Below are 27,146 nucleotides of genomic sequence, written 5' to 3'. Positions count from 1 at the left end.
ATATGAGATTGATTGTTTATTAGAGATAATGATTATTTATGATGAAATTATTATAAAAAATACACTAATTATATTTAAGATATCTAAAAAAAAAAGTTTACAATGTGAAACAGCATACATATGTGGTCACAAAACAACCACAGGCGTTTGCAAGCTATACACGCACCACGTTATAACTCTTCCAGTTCACCTTGGCATTCGGTAACTGTTAGAATTTTTGTAATAAAGATGTTCTGAAAAATGTTTTAAACTGAAAAAAATATCATAATCTAATTTTCTATCTTAGCACCGAGGACGTAACTTATAGTTTTCAAAATATAAATATAATAACACTGACGACTATAATATTAATAGTATGATACTAAACAATGAATAACTAAAACTAGTTTAAATAATTAAACTAATGAATAAGTAACAACGAAAATATTAAGCGTCCAATAGCAAGGATGATAACTACTAAAGTCACTGCTCGATTCTTCTGTGCCACGTCGATTCGTGTTGCGAATTATTTATACGAAGAAATATGGATTATTCATCTTCCGGCACTGTCACAATGATTATTATTAATCATGAGAAAACGGCAAAATGGGGTTTCGAGTAAAATGGTCCAGTTCCTCGTCCATTTGAATGGTCATGCGGATGACCTAAACGAAAAATCAACAAATGACGATTAAGCTCCGGCCGACGGTAACAAACGGCATACCGTGTTGCATTGAAATGCCAAAAACGCATTGTGACGGATTCACACAAAATCTGTAGCGCACGGCAACAGGCTGGACTTGGCATTGACACATACGATGTCATCTTATTAACGCGTGATAACACTATAAGCTATAAAAAATAATAATTTTTAAACAAGCAAATCAATAATCACGAATATATCATATTAGTTAAGGTTCCCTCACACTAGAGCGGTAGCGGTGGCAATTATTTACAAATTATTAAGTATAGGTACATCAGGGTATAGATACTAGATGCATCGAAAAATAGATCTGAATAAGTGATTGCCGGTTTAGAAAAAAAAGTGTAGGTATGCGAAATAATATTTATTTTACACTCAAAAGTGACAGAAAAAAAGAGGTGTTCGTTAATATTGTGTTAAATATTTTGAGCATCTGCTATGTTTAATAATAAAATGTAATACTAAAAAAATCACATAATATTTAATTATAAAAAATAATCAGTAAAAACCAGACAAAATAAATGTGTTATAAATATAGAAAAACTAAATAATATGTCAAATACCAAATATTTTCGTTTTTGTTAAAAAACAAATTAATATAAACTAAAAGTTAAATTGATTTCCTACTTTTAAGAAAAAACGGAACAAGTTTTGAACTACACTCTAAAAATAAATTTTTACAAAAAATATTTGTTTGAACTTAATTTTTTTCTCACAAATAAACTAATCTCATAAATAATAATATTTTATAAGTAACAATAATAATTTGATAACGGTAATAGGTAGTAAAATGATGTAGACTTTTAACTTAGTAAGTAAAAATTAATAACCTATTAAATTTGATGTTGTATGAATTGAAATAACATAACTCTTTCAAAAAAACAAGAGAATCCAAAACATAACATGATAGGTACACTTCAAGTTTCGTTTAAATTTTCAACGATTAAAATCGATTGATGTATAATGGCCGTAAATAGGTACACATAAAATATAAATTTATTATTATATGGTCTAACAAATAATGATCGCGATCATATTATTATTATAAATAATCATATAATATTGCGTAAGTACAATACAATATTTATACTTACAATTATTTACGTGAATTATTTTTGTTGTAATTATTTAGGTATATTCATTCAGCCTCAATTATTATGTTTATTCGAGAAATTAACACACGTGTGGCGTTCGAATCGTCTCCACGGCGACAGAGTCGCTGTTGGCAGTGTTGGCTAATCGTAGCCGGCGGTACGACCGAGCTTTTTCCCGCCTGTCATTCGGCCGCCACGCATTCCGCAAGTCAGTTACCGTCCCGCGATGGGCACGTTGCGCACCTGCCTTTGTACACTGATCTGGGTACACAGTCTCGTCGACGCAATAGGTCAGTACAATATTATTAAATGCATTTAAAACAATATTTCCTTTACATGATTATAATAATATTATGTGTATCAGTTAGGGGTGGTACTTATATAGTCTTAACTTAGAACATTTTTACTATCCTCACTATACAATGACAAATTTCAAAATATTTTTTTTTAGTTTTTTAAAATTTTAAAAATGAAATATTTGCATAAAAATTGTTTAATATTTTTAACATTGAAACTTAAATATTAAACAAGTTGGAAATTGCATACCAAAACGGTAAAAAAAAAGGAATTAACCCTAATACTTAACCTATGCGCAATAATGGGTATGAGTAAATCTCTCTGGGATAAAAAGTTTATTGTTATTTGTTGATCAATTTTTACTTTTATATAGCTCGGATAGACTGTATAGTGTATAATATAGTGTGTATAAAACATAGATATTGTCATATGAATATTCATTGTTTGAACATTCAATAATAGAAAATTTAATTTAATTAATTATATGCATTGAATTAGTAAATGAATTTATATATTGATTTAATGGTTACTCATTATGAATATTTAAAACTCGTTAATAATAATAATATATAGGTAAATTTACTATTTTTTATATATATATATATATTAACATTATTATAAGTGGAGAAGATTCGTGCTACATTTTTACTAAAATATATTCTTAATGAAAGACAATTAAACATAGATACCTACGAATGATATACCGATGTAATCATAATTTATTTATTTATTACCTATTACTTTTATAGTTATAACTAATAGACTCGATATATTGATATAATATTTAATCTAATTTGTATCTATATAATTATTAATCGACTTTACAAAACAAGTATAATTCACAAGTGTGGGTCATAAATCATAAAATCCATCTCTTTGAACAACCATTTTGGCTGTTAATTGTTGTACATGATATACTTAGTAAGTTAATTATATCCTATACATTTTTAGTATAACTCATGTGCATGATATAATTATACATCATAATATGTTTACACACATATTACATTTTGCGTAAAAGTATAAGTGATAATAAAGTCCCAGCTTTATTTGGTACTATGGCGTATATATCAAATATACATGTGCGTAGGTAAAGGGAGTTGGGTTTAAAACACCCACTGAACTTAAAGATAAAACAATTTTAAAATAAATATTGTGAATTAAACTTTATGTATATTTAGACCAAAACTCCCTCCGAAAATATTTCCTACCTACGCCCATGTATACAATACGTATTCAGTATTTACTTTTACAGTTTTACGATAGACTTCTGTAATCGACACGACATAGACATTTTAATAAACGTGGTCTTTTCAGTTATAAGTTGTATTTATTATTATGACGTACAAAATGAAAGCTAGGATTGTTTTTGACGATAATTAAACATACTGGATGATTCACAAAGCATTTCCGTTCCTATTTTTTTCTTTAATAATGAATATATTTAAATTTTGAATTTTGAAATTATTATACCTACTTGAGAACTATGTTTTGAAATACTTAATCTATTAAGGATTGTATTGTGGTGGCGATACAGACTTTAAAAAAATGAAAATAAAAACGATCTCGACGTTTCGATTAACCAAACTTTATTATTATAAATTATGAAATAGATGATATTTTAAATAAATTGCTTTGTATCTTAATTGAAATTAGAAAGAGTAATCATTAAAATATATAATATTATACTAAGGTTAATTATCCATGTAAATGGTTTTAAAAATGTATAAATTAGATTTAATAATATTTTAATTTAGACATCTAGTATTAGTTGGTAATTTTATGCTCAGATAGTTTTTACAAAATATAAAATTTTGATGGGTTAATATTAATTACTATAATTTTTATATCATCACAGTCTCCATAGACAAAATCCGTTTCAAAATATATTATTTTTAGTAGGTACAAAACATTAAATAACTCAAAAACAATAAGTTTGAATTTTTTCGATTAAGTGCATGTAAGAAATTGTTTTTAAAAATGTATCTATACTTATTCATTTTAAGTTAAAACGGTTATTTTCACTTGAAAAATTTGAAAAAGGTCATTAAGTATACTTAGATATTCCAAAAATCAGAATTTAAAAACATTCATTACATAATGAAAATATGGGGTGAAATTCTTAGTGAATTATTTTGTTGAATTGATCAGCCGTTTCCTTTGCAACTTGTGGATTATACCCTCCTGCCATCAAACCATTATGAATATTTTACATTATTATAACTTCCACGCGATCAAAATCATCTATTCAAAATATTTGTAGGTATATATTTTATCGTTATTTTAAAACTATAAATACCTTTATATTGTGTACGTAATTTTATAATACTGATACATTTTTACCTAAATGAATATAAAGTCGATCACTCATACATGTATTTGGATATATATATACATTATTGGTCGAAAATGCCGGAGATTCTTTGAACATTTTATCTGGTATTTTTATCACGTATCACATATGAGTAGTATTACGAGGTTGTGAATTGTGAAAGCTGGTAATAATTAAATTAATCATTTTATATTTTTATCACCAAAACGTCGTAATAGCGTCCAAACGGTCTGCCATTTAATTGACCGTGTCGGATCGACGTTACCGACACCGTTTCACCCTCATCCCGTGTACAAAACCATACGGACTATTAATTAACTATGTGTAAGTGGAACACGAGCTAAAGAAAAACCCTCGTGATTGTAGATGTTGTAAAAAACATTGCGACTACACGTAGCTGCCTGTATACTCGAATGATTATAATTCGATATACCTATTATAATACCTATTTTATAACATTACGGGTCTCGTTACCCCGACCGTCAATTCAAATTACCTATGCACCCCATATTATACATATATATGGTGTGTTCATAATACATATATACATATGCTTCGAACAAACCAATAACGGTCACGGTATGTGTTCAGAGCACGCTATACTACGCAAAATATACAGAACTTCAATACAATATAAAAACCCCCGTGCGTGTATGTGTGTGTGTACAGTTATTTCTGAAAAAAAAAATAAATAGGTAATCAAAGATTAAATTGAAATTGTATTGAAACGTGTTTGTGCCATGTGATGTACGTGTATCGGAAACGCATTATATATTATATATAGTTACAGGGCGATGGCAGACAGCTATCGCGTGGGAGGTATTAAGGAGAGAGGTGTGAGAGAGTGTGCGGGCGAGAGGAGAAAAAAGTAAAACGGGTTTATATACGCAAATGGGTCAAAACAGTACGTCAAAGGCGAACATCTCTCAACATTACACGTCATGGGACCGACTTTCAATTCAAAAAGTTAATACATATTATATGGGATAAGGAAGAAAGTGCCTTTTTCAGGGGTATAGCGCAGGGGCGATATCGAATTCTACTTTTCGATCACAAGACTTAATAACCAACTCGTATCTAGAGCGAGTATTATATATATATAAAAAGGAAATATAGCCATAAAAACAAATTCGGCTTTAAAACATTTTCACATCAAACGAGTCTACTACTGTTGTATATGACAACATGTCGGTAAAAAAAGCAAATCAAACAAAACGTATTTCAATATTATTTCCTGTATTTAGATACGCACAAACACGAATAAAAATATTTGCAATTTAAACACTACATTTAGAGTGTATAATATAAATTATTTTTTTTATTTAATTACAAATTCAATAAGTGTATATTTGAAATTCCAAAAAATGGCAAGAAATTTAGATTAGCGATGTGATTTATAAATTGAAATTTTTTCAACAATTTGTATTGTATAGTATTCTTTTAATCTATACAACTATTAAATTAATTTGTTTACATAGTATTCCAATAAAATTAGCAATAAATATACTTAACGTTAATTAAATTTGTTAAATAAATGTTATGTGCCTATAAAGCAGGTAATATTATGCCTCTTGTATGCAAATATTTATTTAATATTTTAAAACTGAATTGAATGTTCATAAACTTAATTATATTATTGACTGCATATGAATTTATACCTATAAATTCTTCACGGTCTGAACTAAATATTTAATTTAATAATATTTATCTTTTTATGATAGAGTTATGTTTTTGTAAGTTATGTAAATATGTTACTATAGTATGAGTTGTAGCCTTTAGGTTAATTTTGATTTTAAGTGATACCATAATACATATATTATGTATGTTTCAAAAACATTTTAACTAACTCATAATATTATTTTCATAGTAGTGATTTGTATAAATGATTAAGCATTCAAATATAATCTATTTATTGTTTGTTATGCAGATTATTATTCAGTTTAAAACAATTTTATTTATTTCTATATTTAAATTAAAAACTTACAATATATTGTTAGAATTGGTCAATTATTAACTATTGTATAAAATACGATATAGTATATTATTATGTGTGTTGTTATCATAGTCATATTATTTTTTCATAAATTGCATGGATGTACAGACTTGGGTTACGTTTGAATGTTTGATTATTATAGTTTCATGTTTATGCAATACATTTTTATTTTAATCCATTGACACACGAATTATAATTGATAAATTTTGTAGGCTGATCAAATATTGGTAAAACTCGTTAATTCATATTAAAGTATTTTTTTTATTATTATTTCACTCTATTTATGTTAAATAATACAATTATTATGTTCTACAAACAGTTTACACAAATATTTGAATTTTGTTATACAATAAAATTGTATTGTCAACTGGAATGTAAAAACCGTATGTAAAAAGTAGAAAATAATGATAAAGGCATTACACTTTATAACGAGCACCTTAAGTGACAATACGACTACAGGTATATCCATATTATTAGCTGTGCAGGCGTGCAGCACACATTGTAATTTTTTCTTCAAAATACACGTTCTTTATGTTTTAAGTGAATATAATCTTTTAAAAATGGATTTAAAGGTTTTTATCGTGGTATAATATAGATATTGAGTTTATGAATTGTTTTACTAGAAGTAATGGTATGGTAAATGCATATTTTTATCTATGCATTTTTTTTTATCGATTACTTGGTCATATAGAAGGTGTACGCATGAGTAATTTTAACAACTTTTCGTGGATTTTGCTTTCTAGTAAACTACAAACTAATTAGTAAAGGCATATAAACTAAGTACGATTATACTCTTGTAGTTAGGTATATACTCGTATAAAATGTTGTGTGTAATAATAAGTCTGAACTTTCTTTAAATGTAATATGTATTCAGTATTGGCTATAATATATTAGAATTAAAATGTATTTTATTTAACAGCGGCAATACATTTTCAACAAATGTATAGGTTATCTATCATTTTATTAGAAAAGGAGCTATGCAATATAAATAACTATTTTCGGTATGATTATTTATTTTTATTTAGTGGTATTATAAGAATATTAATATGCTAAAATATACTTAATTTCGTGATAATATTTGAAGCTAGTTTTGGTAGATCAGGCACAGTCTTTTTACCATTAGATAACTTATACAATTGAAATTTATGATTATAGTATTTCATGTCGTTAGAAAAAACATCTTGACTATAATATACCTAAACTACCTAACTTAACCGAATGATTCTAATCTTAAGTTTCTTGAGAACTTTTTGATAAATGGGCCTCTCATATTATTTAATTTTAATGTTAATTAAATTTAAAGTTAGGTTAGATGGAATCATTGGTCCAATCATTATTATTGAGACTTGATAACTAGTATTGAGGTTTCTTTTAGTATTTTTATATACAGTAGGTACTTTTAAACATGTAGTTTTTTTTTCACCATGAACTCTGAATATGATTTTTCTATAATTTTTAAACACATTATACATATTCTTGTCAATATGAGCGTTAAATAATAGATTTAAAACGAAAACTATTTTTAGATCACATAATTGAGAAATACGTAGGAGAAAAAAATTATTAAACCACTCAATTGAAAGCTACCTATTAATTTTTTTTTCCTGTAAAATGTTATACATGCGAATTTAAATTATAAACCTATACATTTTACAGAAATACTCGTACCTATTCAATATTCATAATAAAATAAAAAAATAAAAGTGAGAAGAATAAATCCATTTTCTTCAAAATTATATTCAAAAAATAAATATAGCATGCAAGAATAAACAGAATTTGACTTTTAAGTTAGTATAATAAATATTATATTATCGTACATTCGTATTTCGTACTAATGCAATAGTCCTATCCAAATAAAAATATATTCAATGCTATTCTTTAATGTGTCAGTATATTAAATTTTTATCAAATTATTTCTCAATACAAATGCAAAAAATTCAACTAATATATAGTAAATTTATATTAAGAAAGGTATTTTACATTCTACCTACTTTTAGATTTTTTCAAAATGTTGAATATTTTCACACCTACATTAATTTGTCTGTTTTTACCGTTTACACTAAAAATTAAGGAATCGTTAATAATTTGGATGTATGTATCGTTTGAATGAGTAACCAGACCAGTGACCGCTCTTAGGTACCCTACTGTAAAATGTAATTAATTTAAACCAATAAAGTCGAACTCACAGTTTTCATAATGATGTATTAACTGTGTTGTCGATGTCGACTTAAATTTATTTATTTTAAGAGAATATTTCTGTATATAACTGCAAGACTAAATAGGTATTTTCGAACATTACTCAAAGTGATATGATGATGTGTAATATTACAATATTCTTGTTATATCGATTCAGTGATATAATAAATATAATTGTAATTGTTTTATCATTAAACAAGTACTACATATTTTATACTAATAATTAAATATGTGAAGGTATGCGTTGTAATACTATTTAACCTGTTTGAATTTTGTTTTGAGGTTGTGTTGTGGTTTTTCACTACGGCGTGAATAATTTACTTAGGTACTTATCACATTAAGACGTATATGAAATAACAAATAAATTACAATTTTATTTGTATAGCAAATTACATTATTAAACGTTGGCTTTGAAATTACGATTATTTATAGTAAATTTAACGATAATAGTACGTGGCAGTACGAGTATAGTATTGTAATCATTACAATTTAAGGGAAATTAGTATAACGAATAATATTCAACATTACCATCAACCATAATAACGCTTAGCGTTTTATATTAACAGCTAACAGTGCGTGTCAAATTAAGTTAAGAAACGTGTTTAATAGGTATAAATACAGAATATATTATTTTAAAGTGGAGGGTGCTAAAGTTTTGGTCTCAATGAATGCGTACATACATACCACATACATACCTACATACATTACATACATACGTGAATACATACACAAATATATAACAAACAAAACACCAGTTTAATTAGATACCTATATAGATAGCGATTGTATTTTTTGTATAATTATAAATTTCTTAATTTTACAAAATAGGCAATGTTTTTACACAGAAAAAAATATTTAGTGAGATTTGTGTACGTAGGTATATGGTAGGGTTTTAAAATGTCATGAAATAAATTTTTATTTTTACTAATAATAAATCTTTAATTACAAAAAAAGTATTAAGTTTTAATGTTTTATGGTTATGGTTATTGTTTTGTATTTATTACTTAAAATTGTTAAATGATTATTTCAAACTATGATATTATATTTATATAATTCAAGTTAATTCGACCAATTATTTTTCGACTAGAATACGGATCGGCTAATATATTTTCAACTATTATACGCGCTCCCAGTGTACCTACCTACCAAAGTTAGGTTAGCTAACCTAACTTATTAGTTATTATGGGTTATATAGTAATAACTAACAAACAACAAAGTAATTCTTTAATTAAAACTATTTGAATTATTCATATTATCAATGTTTTATATCAATATTAATTAGGGGGGTATTAATGGGGCGCTGAGGAGCCTACAACACCATCCGAAATTTCAGATAAGTTATAGCTTGTTACATTAACATTATTGGGAAATTTACCTTGGAGAAACCCTCCCCTTCAAAAAAAAATCTAAATACGCCCCTATTATTTATACGAATCATCTATAAGTATTAAAATTTGTATGAAAAATACATATGAGTATATTTTTCATAATTTAATTTTAATATTTTAGATTCAAAACTATTTATAATTATGAGGAATCACACGAGTATGCTTTTGCTCTTTATTCCAGCTCTTCATTTTTTTATGAATGCATTGAGTTAACTATTCTAATCTTTATATTGCTTTGAGAAAATCGGTGAACAGATTTTTTGGAATATTTTTTTTTATCAAAATAGTAAATTGTACTTAAATTTAAATAGAAAGATCGTATAAAAAAATTTGATTTTTGCTTCAAACATTTAGCATTAATGTAATTTTAATAATTTTAATTTAATTTTATCTGAGTCTACAATTTAGATTATGATGAGAAAAATTAAAAGTATTAAAATATATATTGCTGACAAGATTTAAAAAATATTCCTAGTTTTTCATAATAAAAAAAAAAAGTTTATGACGATTATTTTTTTTAAAACTTAGTATTCAAGTGTTGTATACTCTACCAATAATACTTATAATGCAGTATTATTATGAACATTTTGTTTTATTTAAACGGTTGGTCGAAATCCCAACTAATAGCTACAGGTACACTTGGCTTACTGCCTGAGCGATACACACGCATATCAGTATTTCTATACATTCCTACGTTTAACGTATAAGTATATATAGTTTAATATTATAATCGGTCGATTGCAACTCCGAAATGCACAGTGGAGAGCACGAGGTAGGATCACCGTTTTCAGAATTTTGAGTGGAATTAAAATCTACGTATATATGTATATTATACCAATCGAATAATATCTGCAACAATAATCAAAACCGCTCGCAAAACAGTTACTTTTATATTTAAGAATATTATTAGCAAATATTTTGTCGCTAACTTGTCGTTTTTACACCGGACGGTATTTACGCGATTTTGGCAGCCGACGAAAAAAAAAAAATTAAAAAAAATTAAAAATCACTCACCGAGCCCGCAGTACGCACCTAACAACATAATAACAATATAATTAATTTCGCGTAAATCGTCCTGAAACGTGCGCAGCGGATGCCACGTCTGCAGTTATTATGGCAGCGGTTAGTACCTATAGTAAAAGAGAGAGAGAGAGAGTCTGTGAGGGTCCACTACCCCCGCGGTAAGTCAACGAAAATTCCTTTGGCGGGAAAATCAACGACGACGACGACGAATAAAGGGCTGGCGCAGCGTCTGCCGCTTTTGTGTCCGATAGAACAATGAAACGTCGTCGTCGTCGTCGTCGTCGACGTATATAGTGCTGGCAGGTATATACCCGTATATATAAATACGAGTGTATTGTGGTCGGAACGTCTCTTCTCGCACACACACGCATTATGCATACACGTCGTACGCGCATATATACCTGGCACACGGGTAGTACCTGAGGAAAGAGGAGTCTTGAAAGATATATATATGTATAGCACTTTGACTGGCGACGAAGTCGTGACGTTTTGTTTTATACCACGCACACAATATGCGCGAAACGCACCGAATCTATTATACTTGTATGTATATGTGTGTGTGTGTGTACGAACACGACGTGTAATATAAGCTCGTCGTCACGCGGCCGTCAAATTAACGGGAGACCGCTTTTACCGAAAATCGAGCATGAATGAGATGATTTCCCGACGATTTTCGCGCTTCCACACACGGCGCGCCCGCCGCCGCCGACCGTCATTATAATTATTATATTATTATATTGCGCCGAGGTGATGGCGTAACGATATAATAATAGCAGCGAGAGCAGTGTGTGCAGTATAATAACAATATAACGTCGCCACTGTTCACGATAATATATAAGTTACGATTAATAACCGTGTTATACGGTCGTGTTTTAGGCAAAACTTTGATTAAAGAGCAGAAAGCTTGTTAGCACGCTTCATCGTCACGCGGTTCTCCGCCGCCGCCGCAGCCTCCGAAGACGGCCTCCACCCGCAAACAGTAGTAACTTTCCACTATTGCGGGCGGCAGTTTCGCGCGCCATGAATTATTTATTTACCGTTTTATGGTTTACCCCTACGCCGAACCGTTCGCTAACGCACACACGCGCCACCCGCGTACACGTGTATCGACACGGCGGCATTACTCGTCCCGTCCCGTTTAACCGCTCGCGCCGTCTGCGGAAAAATCGTACCGCGTTGATTGGATTTTTAAGTTTAAATATTATCATAATATCATGTACATACAGGGTGCTACGCGGTATGTACCCTGTGCACGATGCCGCCAGTCCTCTACCGAGTCGGTTTGCTTTTATGTATAATATTAAATTCCTGTGAAGTCAGACGAAGTGATCGCTATACGAGCGTGTGATGACTTTGATAGATTTTTTGAATCGCTCACGTCTAATGAGTCGGTTCGCTTGCAAATGTTCTTAAAAGGTAAAATTTTCACTGATATAGGCAGTATATCTACACCCTAGCTGTGTCGATAGTGGTGGTGTGTGTACATCTGGGGTTCGTTTTTTAATCATTATTAACGTATAACGCACCGGTGTAACTAGTGTAAATTATGCGCTGAAAGAAGTCAAAAAGGGGTGAGATTCACCCTGTATATATCTTACTCACCACGATGTTTACGTATAATATACTTTAGTTTCGATACGGCGGGTGAGAAACCGTATCTTGGGCGTGGACGATACGTGACGGTGGGTGAAATGAGTGGTTATGCGTGCGAAAAGGCAGCGTGCATATTATATACGTATAATTAGTAATTACCTACCACGGAGACGCAAATATAATGTACACGAAGGTAGCTTGATTGACCCTTCCCAGGCCGCGAAGGGTGTAATTAAAAAGTTTTCGCACGTTAATGCGCTAAACGGCCGGCCGCGGCTTATTTATATACATTTATACCTATAATTAACAATATTATACGATTCACGCGTGGGCGAACGCAGAATGTGTTAAATGGGAATACGCCTATATTATTATATTTTTAAAATAAAATTTACATCGATTGTCGGAGACGACGCCATGACGATATCGCCGTGTTTAATACACACGTATTATTAATAATTTAATAGACGGCAAGTAGAATCTTATGCTTTTGGCGATGATAAATTATTACGTTACTTTCCTTAAAATTGTACCACAGAGAAAATACGTAGAGGATATAATACGCAGATAGTAGATTTATGACAAATGCACAAATATTATGACCTGCCCAACTGCTAAAACTCTACCTAATTAAATGTACATTTAAAGCCATAAGTTCAATGTGTAAATACATAAGGGTTTTAATAAGATTTTTATTTATTTCCATACTTGCTACTTGGTGTGTGGTAATATATTTTTTTTCATGGATGAAATGAAAGTTTTCGTCATTGTCATGACTATTTAAGAAAAAAAATAAGAAAATAAATATCCCTTAGGCATACACGATAATTTAGGCACCTACTCATAATAATAGGTAATTAGGTACTAGATTTTGATCGATTAAATAAGTTGTACATCGTAATTAATGTAAAAACAAGGTGTTAATTTTATGTATATAATTATTTATTTGAGTATAATAATATTATAATCTAAAGAGTGTTATCAACGTGGTTTCACATTATAAAAGTTCGCAGTGATATTCTCATTCGTTGTCATTCATTGCATTGTTCACGTGGAATTTTATATTTTATTTACGTCATAATATCCTCTTGTTTAAAAAGACCGTTGTTGTCAAGTGATTCAAACACCTACTGCACCTTATAATATAGTGTTATAATGGGTCGTAATTTATAATTTATATAAAACATATAATAAATATAATATAAGCACCATTCATGCATACAATATAGGTAGACATTATTATTTAGTTTAATAGACGGTTGCATACCTTCTTGGAAAAAAAAGCACTTTTTAATGCAACTTAAAATGGGTGAACATTTTAAGATAAATTTATCACCACGTGAGTGTAAAATATTAATTATAAATCACGACTAATAGCTCGAAAAAATGTACCTAAATATATAAATATATAAAATGATAACAATATAATAATTCAACTACTAATATATAATATGTTAACGTATAAGATATTGTATATTTGTTTTTGATGTTTTTTTCGTTTGAGTTATTACGAATAAGTACAAAAATGTTGTTATCTAAATATTTTAAAGTGTCACCTATAAATCACATGGTTAGCTTAAAATTAGTTTCTAAATTTTATATGTGGGTATTCAAAAACTAAAACTATATACATAAATATATTGTCATCAATGAAATGGTATTAAAAAAAAAAAAAAAAGATACTATTATTTACTGTCTTAAGTCTTTTACAATATTTGTACATTAAAAATTGAATATTTAGACATAAGTTGACACACTAAGTTATTAAATATGTTAGTTAATTAAACATTTTAAATTTATTTTAAATTTAAATATAATTTTTTATTTTATTTATCAATTATTACATTTATCACTTATTTAACGTTGTATGAACTTAACTAAAAAAGAACCAAAGAGTGAAAAAATATTAATTTAAATCAATAATTATATATTTTGCCAAAAATTCAATTTATTACCATATTATTTGATTTTATGTATACATACCTACCAAACATTTTTAACGTTTATAGAATACTGCACATATTATTATTACCTATACATTAATAATTGATAGAATTAGAGCACTTATGTCTAGTCAATTTCAATAAATCTATTGTCTGTACTATTGACTAAAAGTAGGTAATTAACTTTAATTTTTTCAAATTTTGATCATGGATTATATTATTAAAAAAATGTTCAACCACATCAGTATTTAAACAATTATAATATAAACATAAATCAAATTATTGTAGTATGACTATTTGATAATCTCAGGACTTATTATTTTAAATTATTTTATGATATCATTGTATAATATATTAAAAATAAAAGTTATTGATAGATACATTTCAAAAAGTTATTTACAGGTATTAGGAATTTTGCGATCATAGGTATATTTTTTACTTTAAGTTAAAAATCTTTCAGCTTAGCACTAAGCCATGTGAGAGGTTTTCATATAAAATTATTATAAATTTCAATTTTATATTAAAACAAAATAATTTGTTTTTTATTGATTGGTTATGATATTTATATTTACGTATTAACGAAGTTAAGCTTGGTAAAGAATGTTGATTCTAAAATAATATTAGAATTACATACTTTTATAATAATTGTATTTATTTTACTTATTACAAAGTTGAATACCGTATTTGTATTTAATTTAAGATACGTTTATGAAACTTTTTTCCAACAACTAATATCTATTCTATCTATATTTAATCATTGTACAATATATTAATAACACTTAATAATAAAATAGTATACTATGTATAGCCATATAAGTAATAAAACTGAAATAATAAATTTTATACGCATGTTATATTTTACAATTTTGTTCTGTGCAACAACTACAACTATGATTAAAAATCGCTTTAATATCTTTTATAACATCAAGTAGCTTAGAAGAACAATATTTTAAAAATTTACTATGTTTTATATTGTAACATTGTTTCTATGTAAATCATTAAAACAATAGTTATTAAGGCAAACATTTTAATTATTACAATAATGCCTTTTTAGTTATCTTTTATTTTAAAAATCAACTTTGAAAACTCATACCACATCAACTTTACATCACCTGTTCAGATAAGTGTGAATAATTTGAATAATGAGATATCTTAATTACATGTGATACATTTATGATAAAAGGTACATTAAATAATCATATTATTCCTGTTGTGTTCATGTCTATCCGTAAATCGACACGTACCTAGTCTAATGTCATGGTCACCAATACCGTTATCATTGGTTTCTATAACATTATTTGAATCCATATAAGTAACTTCATAGTTATTTTATATTACTGACTATAAGAAAATGAATAAAATTTCGAATTTGTAATTATTGTTTCAAAAGTTTAACATATATTATACATATTGTCTATAAGTGTTAATATATAAGATTTATTATTAGGTAATGATTTTCTCAAATTTGACATTTTTAGTAACGCACATTTGAGTATAAATTCAACTTAGAATGTGCATAATATAATATATAATTTTTTAAGAAGTCGTCTATACATTTTTTATACTCATAAATTACGCGGGTACATCGCTTACCTACTTATATAATAGAAACACGCAGAACTATTATAATGTATAATTCTCGTAGAGTATTTTTTCACTTGTTCGCGTTTTATTATATACATATTTAATAACAAGTGACTGCTTTTATACAGAACGCTTAATTGTTCATAAATAAATCAGTTGTTTACTAAGAATTTTTTATCACTATTCTGCCGTTACATTATATAAAATTATAAGGATATTGTCTGCTATTAGAAATAAAAATCGGATATGATGAGTGAAATAACTAGAAACTAGGTACATTTTATTTTTATATTATAATTAAAAACAAATCGGACTTTTGAAACTTCTGTAATACTATAGATAGGTAGGTACGGACAAAAGAGGGTATAGGATATTACACCTAAACGCTATAAAATTTCAAAGCAATTTACACTGTGTATAAAAAGTGTTTAGTCTGCAAACGACTAACGAGTCGCATCGAATATGTGGAAAATGTTATTTTTAACTTCCATCTACGTATAGTCGAGGGCGAAAGATAGAAAATGCGATCGTTGTAGAAAACTAGAAATACGCGTGAGCACAGGATTTGACCGCGTAGTGGTGGTGTGTTTCCGATTACCGAGATCAACAGAATTTATCATCCGCGCGTGAAACTTGAGTGTCCTTTTGGCCTCTCGGAACTATACCATTATAAATTCATGGCACACCGCCACCGGCGGCGTTTATCTCCATGTCCTCGGAGTGTTTCTATATTTGCGAAGAGGTAGGTATAGAAAAGAAGGACAGAGAGAGGATAAATATGGGATGAGAGCGATATGGCGGCGAAAGTGAGAAAGACCGAGAGGTCCTGTATAACGTGTATAGGAGATGTGCGAGTAAAATAATAATACGGATTGAAAATTGACTATGGGTTACTCGGACTCGTGTGATTGAATTAGTTTCGGCGTAATGTCTAATAAAAGTGACGTGAACTGATATTTATATTATTATGTGTTGCTATCATTATATTGGTGCTACGACATTATAAGCTAGGTACCTATACCACTTGTCTCGTCCACATTTGTGTATGCAACTAATAAAACAGTAATAATATAATATAAGAACAACAATAATATTAATATAATGATAGTAAAAGCGGAAAGAGACATAACGGTCGCGCACACCGCACTCACGTCAATAATTCTACGCGGACCATTTCGTATAATGTGTCGTCCGCGGCAGGGTCTGCCACGAATGTGTTTTATGAGCCCTGAAAGACTGCTGCAGTGTACACTCGGCGTATTGGTCTTATTGAATTAAATCCGTCTCGGAAAAGGAAATGTCTCGGCGACGGTGGCATCTCTATAGCCGCTGTTGCTGCACTCGGAAAAATGCCGAACACGTAACCGATTCGACGTTTTTATGTCGGCTTTCTATACTGTGCGCGTTTCCACCCTAACTCGTATTTTAAAACGCGCAGTCTTACTTTGGTATTTTTTTTCCATTTTATTTCTTCCCTCGAACATCTACTCTTCCATCATTCACAACTCGCTTACCCACACAGTCACTCCGCTATTTGTATATTTATCACGAATCTAACAACCCGCTGCAGTCGTAGGACGAGCGTTCCGAGGACACGAATTTTAATTTAAATGTAAGAACTGAAAATTCTTGATAGTTATATTGTAATTATACTAACTTTGGATATTTATCGAGGATAAAAATAACATTAATATAGTGTGGGACAGATTTAATTTACGTGTTTTATTTTGCTGAATTCTGAGACAAATCGATTTTTAAAATTGTTTATTGGCATTGTTATGTAAATAGATTGTGTAATAAAAATAAATCTTGGTCACAAACCATCGAGCAAAGGTTACAATCACTAATTATATTAAACTTATTGCACGTTATTTAAGTTAGTTTAATATATATGGAGTTAAGAGTGTTCAAAAGTATCCATTTCAGTACCTATGTATATTATCATTACGAAAAAAAGATAATATGCTTTAACTTGAAACGACTTGTTATTATTTATTTTAAAATTTTTTCATTTCCTATTCAGTCGTATTCGATAATTATTCTCAATTTTTTCGTAGGACTTAAGTGATTGCGATTCATACCAAATACGACTTAGCAATTACTATTTTTTATTTAATAATTATTAGTGTGAGTTGTTATCAAAAGGCTTACATACAAAAATAATTGTTCAATATTAATGAGCAGTATTTTTATTCATCATAATATTATATTTTATTGTGACTTAATTACTAGGTTTATATTAATAAAATATCCGTCCTTATTTGCTCGAATAACTATGCGTATTGTTGTAATATACAATAAACGTTATACAGACTTCCAAGTTCTAAGTAGTACCCTTTTCTACTTGCTTAGAGGTAGCTATCTAAATAATAAATATTGATACAGTATTATAATATCATAAAGAAGCAAAAAAAGTGAATAAATTATTTCTATAAATCTTTTCATCATACTTGTTCATTGATAATAATATTTATTCAATTCAGATACTTATATCTCAATAATGATTTAAATCAAATTTAACTATTCTAAGAATGAATTCATTTAATCAAAGTGAAAAATTCATAAAATATAATATATAAAGTACACCATAGAATCCAGTTCAATGTTAAAGTCGATAATAACGTTCTGAATGGGATATGTATATTTTACAGCCTATTAAATTATACAATTGCATTGCAAAGAAACCAAGAAAGGTGCAATATTTTCCTTATATATATTTTTTTTCAAATAACAATAACTAATTTACATAATTGCCATCTCTATGTATGGATATACGAGTAGTATAAAACATCACTAGTTCACTTAGTTCAATCGATTATAATAGGTAATATAGCCTTCATACAATTATTTATTACATTACATAAGCAATGCATAAAATGATAATACAATAACCCTTAACATTGATTAGGAACAAATAAGTCGCGTTCTATTTATATGCAATCATTTTGCGATGAATGTAAAATCATATTTACTTAATCATTTAAAATGTTTTCAAACTTCGTGCCTGTATGTTAAGTATAATAATTATATAATACAAGCGCACCTACTTATTACTTATATATTATACATTATACATATCTAAGAGTTATTCGATTTGGTTTAGATTGGTTTCGTGTTAATATTGGTTTTCGTAAATATTGTTATTCATTTTTCTACGCAAATAATCATTACTGTTCCTCTTAATTTTCAACTGTATATCTTTTCCGTTATTCTCGTGTAACGCGTTTTACAAAAAAAATATTCCTATAAGACATTATATTATTAGCACGCCATTGCGAGTCGCTGTTGTGTAATATAATGTAATAAGCCTTTTACTTTCTCCCGAATAGTAGTTGGCCAGCTCGTCAGCGAAATCTGGGATTCGAGAGCCGTTCTTTACACGAGTTAAAAAAAAAAAACAACCTAAAACTTTACTATTCGCATTTATCATTTCCCTATCATTTGTCAACACTGCAGTCGTCCCAAGAGCAGTTAACGCGTGTGCAGATTGAAAGCGACCTATCAAACCCTTGGACGATAAAAAAAAAATAAAAAATAAAATAACGAAAAGTTTCCGTTGGGTGAAAAATACTTTTAAAAGTTTTCTGAGAGATTTATGTCGATGCATTTGTTTTGAAATCACGCGGGTCACAGGTCAGCGTGGTATAACGCGCGCCAGCTATTACATATTATAGGTGTTATTGTTAATCATAATAATATAATATTGTGTAATATACCAAGATACTTGCGCGACATACATACATAGTAACAATTCTTATTGTACCATTTATACATATACAAAATCGTATGGAGTTAAGTGTTAGTTCCCACACAAAATATAACAGGTAAACGGTTATACGTATATATAAGTTCCTATAGTAAAAAAAATCCTGTAAGTTTCTCCGAGTTAACTCGGAGATGAAATAATGATAAATATATTATAATTAAATACATATAACGTTATGAGCCAGGATTTATGTGTAATAAAAAATTGTAAAATATATATTTGGTTTATTAAATATGTGCAAAAATAATATATGATGAAATATTAAAATACACTAAAAAAAAAAAAAAAAAATTAACACGTTTTAAAATTAATAAGATATTTTTTTTAATTATTAAAACTATTCAGATGTATTACACGAAACAGTTACATGGTGTTTTAAATTTTCAAAACTAAACAATCTTCTGTTAGATCTTAATAATATATTCTAATTTTTTATATTAACTAAAACTCCGTTCAATATTGTATGACGTAAAAACGTCATAAAAACCTAACTGAAATGTACTATAAAACATGCGTTTTTAGCATTTATAGTCAAAATATGCAATAATATTAATTTATTCAATTTGTCCAAAGTATGCAAAAATATGTAAAATAAGAATACCACTTAATTACATCATCATTAGCTGATTCGTATAAATTACAGGCAAAAACAATAATCAGAAGTTACAAAAAATACATACTGTTGCATATAGATCCCAGGCCCCAGCCCTAGTTATATGTTATAACAATATAAACTTAAAGTAGGTATACTATATTATGTATAGTCTAGACTTATCTTTATTATCTATAACCTATGATACAAAACAGTATAGAAAATCAATTTCATCGAGTTTGCATTCAAATTGCAATTGTAAAAAATTGAATGAAAGATGTTTTTATTTTGCATAAAATTATTTTGTGTAAAATAAAATATAACCCACATTTAAGCCTTCAATCAAAAAATTTAATAAAATAGTAAGAAAATTTGTTTCAATATCTTCGTTTGTTATTTGTTTATGAGATTATATTATTTTTTGGTCACAAGATGTAATATATAAACTTCTATACATAATTCAATTTTTTTATTTGTATAGAAGCTTAGGTACATACCAGTGTTTCGTGTAGATACTTACGTGTAGGTAATTTTTATCTGATATGTTTCGAGTTAGAATTTATACATTTACTCAAATGTATGGTGGAACGGAAAAATATATGATGGTTATACTGGTATTTAAAAATCAAGTTTTTTTTCTTCATATTTTCATTATATTTTATTTAAACAAAAGAATATCTACAATCTATAATAATAATTAAATGTACAGTAATAAATTGTAAAATTAGTTAAAAAAAAAAAAAAAATGATATTACTTCAACGAAAAAAAAAAATTCCAGAAGTTTATTAATGTAGGGCGTACAAGAGGAATACCCCATATCAAGAGTTGTATTAAAAATTGTTTAATTACTTTCCCTAATGTTCTTCTACCATCCCGTTGTCGAGCTTCAAATATACACAATTGTAAATTTATCATAATAGTTGCATCTTCTTCAAATTGTATAAAACCTGATTAGAACATGAATGAAACAATAGCTTAAAGTCTTTGATTTTTAAGGCGCAAATACCATTATTGATGGCTTCGTACAATTAGATATTGAAGCGATCATGACCATTTGACGGACGACAATAATAATTATTATTATGCATCATTACACGTTGTACATTGTGCGATCGTTTCATTATTGTATTGCGATCTAAATGTTTTAGTAATGTATACGAAGCGCACATATTTTTAATACAACATAAATACGCGGGTAGTCGTTGATGGCTGAGCGGAATGGAAGCGGACGTTCCGATGGGAAATAAAAGGGTAAAACGATATTAAAACGTTGTGAAATGCGTGGTTTGTTGACTCAATAAATCAATGTTACTTAGCAGATTTTTCAATTTAACAAAAATGTTTACACGCCCAGTGCTGTGCAGGTACTCCTATATAGGTATATTAATAATACATTATTAAACATATCATAAATGCATTTACAAGCATTGGAGTAGAAGCCGGCAATGTTTTTCACGCGTCATAGATTACGCGTTATTCGATACGACTGAGAGAAATGAATTTAAAACAAATTCAAACCTGCATATACCGTGCATCGAAATGATCCTCGTGTTATACGCTAACAAAATACGCCCGTACGATGTGTAACATGACATTTCGCTAGAGTAATGTATTACACGCCCTCCCACCTATAGTGGTGATTTTGTGCCTGCACATTATATTGGCATACGGTGTTTTAGAGCCAGAAGAATAATTTGGATAAAATATAAGTTATTTCCAAAATTAAAAAAAAAAAATCTCTATAGGTTGATAATATTTTAAAAATCAAAAAACCATACAAGTGCGCGTATTTATTTAATAAATTTTGATTACATCGCGTATTATTGATTAACAACTATATTATAACGGAATAATATAATAATATAACATTTGAATACATTATAATTTAACCTATGCGAAAATTTATTTAAAACGGCAAAGACAAAATAATACGCATGGTGTAAATTATATATACTTGTGTACTTGTACTTGTTTCTTACAGTAATTCGTTTTAAAACATTATACGTAATTTAAAGATATATTTTCGTCGAATTTAATGTTTCTTTTGGTTGTATTTTTTGATAAATCGTTTTATCTAAGGTAGTTTTTAATTACCTTGAGCTTGCAGTAGAAACTTCTAAGGTAGTGTTGAACCGACTGAGGTCACGGGTAGTAATGTTCATAAAAGTCAAAGAGGAATCTCGTCGGGTGGATTTTTTTTTTTTAAGAAAATAAGTGCACTACCATTTAAGAAACTCTGTAATATATAGCTTTTCATATAACTCAGAAACAACTGCATTCATACGATATAAAAATCCACCGTCAGTCATCAAATGCATTAATACTATTTACATAACCTTATATGTATTACTTATACGTAGATATTTCTGTGAAGTTCTGTCAGTTATTGCATTAAAATAATAAAACGCCTCAAGGCTTAAAGTATACCGTAGTTTCTTCTAAATATTGTGGTTTTAATCAAATGTCTATCTTTTTGCTTTGGATTGTGTGGGTATAATAATGTGATGGTCCTAGAAAATACTTTTGGAAATATTCCATAATAATTACAATCACGTAGAATATATTAATAATAATTTAAATATATAAATTTATGTCTCTAAATAGATTAAAAGCGATATTAATATTATTTATTTCATATATAATTATATTTAATCGCATTAATGATATTGTAATTGGATTACGTAAATGTGATGATGTATAGCAGTATTCCAAAATAATTTATACTTTATCGCATATGAACGGACTGCGTGGGAAACGTCGAGATTTAATAATAATATATTGTGTACAAACCGTTTTGTAGCGTCGTAAAGAAGCTGTGTGTTCAGAAAATATTACGTTTGCAATGTGCACATCAGTCACTTGCAGTAGTTGGCCATCGCGTTGTCTTTGACACTGTAATACCCATGGTTGACGAGCTTTAAGGTGGTTATACTATAATATGGTGGCAGCTTGATTCGTGCAGAAAAGATATAAATTATTTGGCGCGATGTCATCCTAAGGAACTGTTATGACTTTATGAGTATTTTGCGGTTGAAACAGTGTTCAGCGACTTACAGAGCGTTGAGTATTGGCAAATTTAATGATCGTTAGACATGAAGTTACAATATTCTACGTTATTCAACGGTGCATTATTGTATATTATTGTACGAGACAATTGGTACCTATTTAATTTCAACTAACGTTTGAACATATAATATGAAACGTTTATATTATTTTTAGTATGAATCGTGATTGTATAATTATGAAGATAATAAAGAAAAAATTCTTTCATTTACTTTACACATTAATTATACTATATTAATTTCAGCAAATGTTTCTAACAAATATAACATAGGTGACACTTTAAATTAAAATTATGTAATGTAAGTACAACAATTATGTTTATTAAAAAGCTAATTTGTTAGATAAAACCCTTTGTATATTCTAACTAGAGTTGTGCAAATACATTTTATATATGAACAAAAATTAAATTGTTTATTACGAATCCAACAAATATTTTAACGAAAAAAAAAAAACTTTAATCATAATTTCCCTCAATTTTATTTGCTAAACTTTTTTTTTAATTTTTTATTTAAAGGTTAACCATAGCAATGCTGGAGGCTTAAAATTAAAAAAAAAAAATCCTTATTTATCGTGTTTATAATGGTAACAGTTTTCAAACTGTTGCGAGATTACTTTTTAAGAATTATTCACAAATAACTAACACGCTAAAATATGTTTATATTTTTTATTTGTATTTATGTATGTTTTTGTTTTATTCGAAAATGTATTTGTAGTTACAATTGCACACTGTAAAATATACAATTTTGAAATAATATTTCACATAAATACAATTAAAAACAACACAAATTACAAAAATTAATTAGGACGAAGGAATAATAAAATTTATTTTAAAATATTTGAAATATAAAAAATAGTTTTTTTTATTAATAAATATACACTGCAGTTATTTGAATTGAATATTCATTGTTTATTTAAAAAAACATTTAAAAGATGTATTATATTCTTGAATAGTTTTGTAATGTATACTTTATATTAAATTAAATTAAGTACTATAATAATATGAGGTAATAAAATGTGAACACGTTATTATTTGTCAGAAACACAACACAAGTAATAAAACGTTTATAACAGTGTGTAGGACTGTAGGTATATCACTTATATAATATATATGAAAACGATATGTAATGTAACCGAAGAGTACAATGTAGTTAATTAGGTAGTATCATAGTTTATAGTTCGATACGACAGGGACAAAAAGTAATAATTGTTGGATGAAAGAAAAAAGAACGTAATATAATAATTCATTGCGGCGAGCAAACGGATAACAATCTATTTACTTTACACACGAGAATCCGTTGAGAAAAAATTGTGCTAGTCTAAACCAACTATTTGTGAATACACTATTAATAAAAAAATGAATCATCCCAACATTTTAATTACTTACAGTCAGGAAAACATTGTTTATTCATTGAACGTAAATATTAAATATATCATTTAATTCCAACGATGTGACTGCGAATATTTAAAAAAATGTTTTCATTATAAAACAATATATTATATAGGTAGGTATAAGCAAATACAAAATGCAAATTAACATTTTAAATACGAATTAAGATGCATAACTATGGTTTTATTAATACACCACGTATTTATGCTATTACTAATAACTTATTAGTTATTAGTTGATTACAAATTTGTACCTACACAAGTAAATGAAACGTTATGTATTATGCTATAACAACAATTAAACACAAACTATAAAAATTCATAATAATATGTAGCCTATATTATCTGTACAATACTTTTATTGTAAATTGATAAAAATAAAATCTTAAAATTTTAAATGTTGATTTTCTTTAAATCGTTACGATAAAAGTACATTTGATCATAGCTTATATATAAATATAAGGGGTGGGAGCCATATGGGTTTCAAACCTTCCCAACAATTTTTAAATTACTCTTAAAAATATTTTAGAAACAACTGAAAGTATATCTACATATTATTGTAATTATAAGAACAATTTATAATTATGTTGTATACGATTATACTGAAAAGAAAAGAAAATAATATTTTTTATTCAATGAATATAGTATTGTTAATAGTTATTATGTTCGCCATAATATATTATTGGTACATTAGAAATCGGTCAGTATCTTAGCGGTTTATGTGACATATATGTTTTACATATTATTATATTTTATAGCATTAAATGTGAATATTATTATGTGCTTATGTTTATGAATAAATAAATAAAGCTCGGTCGTAATATATTTTGTACAGTTAATTGTTGTGACATTATATAATATTATTTATATATTATGACAATTTATAAAATGTAATGTTGCTGATTCGACAAGCTTAAAACACTTATATTATCTATGACTGAATCCCTTCCACTTAAGTAGATCCAGAGGCGTATCAAAGACACTTTAGGGGGGGTTATAACCCCCAAACTCCTTCCCCCTGGATACGTCACTGGGTATATCGTAGTATACCACATTTTTAGTCGTTGAATATCGCAGAATATTATAATCAATTATAAATAGTTATTAATACCAATAGGCAATAAATTAAGATGTTATATCTATACACAATAAAAATAATATTATATTATACTTACAAGATAACAATAATATAATAGAAAAGTATATCAAGCATTTCAATACACAATAACCAAATGTATTTATCTCTGAAAATTATATTGTGTTCATCAGCGATCGTGTGTAGTGGCTTTATATGAACATCACGATTTATGTTTGACCCCGTGTGTCCACTCGGACATTTCCGTAATAACTCTGTTAGCAGTGGTCTTAGACCCTAACACAACCACCAATAACTATATTTCTTTTTATTTCTACTTTGACCGTATTTTTCTATTATTGACAATTGGATTTTGTGTTTTAAATCACTATTATAAAGGCACCATCACTGACCAGTGACCACTGTAGTGCTATATATAAACATAGTTTACTTATTTTTTACAACATAGACATGAAATAATATTTATGTCATACCTACCTATATGGCTATACATTGTTGTATTTCATTTTATGTTATGACATTTAATCCACTGTATTACGGTGTACTTTTTACTTAGTAAACTAGGTGCTTTTAATATACGCACCTTTATTAAATCTACCAAAATGAAAAAAAAAAACACAAAAACCACTTAATATTTTCAATAGAATATAAACAATTACTTTAAATATTTAATTGGATTTTTGTTCTTCCTAAATGTAGCGTTAGCAAAACTATTATAGTATACAATCTTTATTATATTAATTAATTATAATGAGGAAAAAACTATTGTACCTATTGTAATACATTTCCAATTTTTTGTTATTATTATTCTAAAATAATATATTTATATGTATTTATAAGTACTTATATGTTTATCTAACAGTCGTCTAAAAAAAAAAAAAAAATATATACTGCTAATGTAAAAAATAATACTGTTTAGAAGAAATTATAGCAGTCATTTTACACGGATACTTTGAATTCAAATTCCTAGAAAACGCTTAAGCACGTGTACCGTTAATAAGAAAGAAAATCTCACTACAATACTTTCAATACATATTTCTGACAAAATATATTATAATTGTAAATCAAACAAAAATATTGTCATTTATATTAGTTACCTATGTATTTTTTTAAATTT

The 27,146-nt window shown here is 27.9% G+C and overlaps 1 protein-coding gene across 1 annotated transcript in view; it reads left to right on the top strand.

Moving 5' to 3' along the window:
- The first annotated feature begins 1,889 nt into the window (after window positions 1-1,889).
- Window positions 1,890-27,146, top strand: part of LOC114126848 (lachesin-like) — a 75,983-nt gene continuing 50,726 nt past the window's right edge. Inside the window, exon 1 of the mRNA XM_027990884.2 lies at window positions 1,890-2,066. Coding sequence (XP_027846685.2) covers window positions 2,003-2,066 — 64 coding nt within the window. The 5' untranslated portion in view covers window positions 1,890-2,002. The remainder of the gene's footprint in view (window positions 2,067-27,146) is intronic.

This window comes from Aphis gossypii, chromosome 3 (genome assembly GCF_020184175.1).
Source record: "Aphis gossypii isolate Hap1 chromosome 3, ASM2018417v2, whole genome shotgun sequence".
Taxonomy (NCBI): Eukaryota; Metazoa; Arthropoda; class Insecta; order Hemiptera; family Aphididae; genus Aphis; species Aphis gossypii.
The sequence above is the reverse complement of the archived record's forward strand: the minus strand, read 5'-3'. Positions and strand labels throughout refer to the sequence as shown.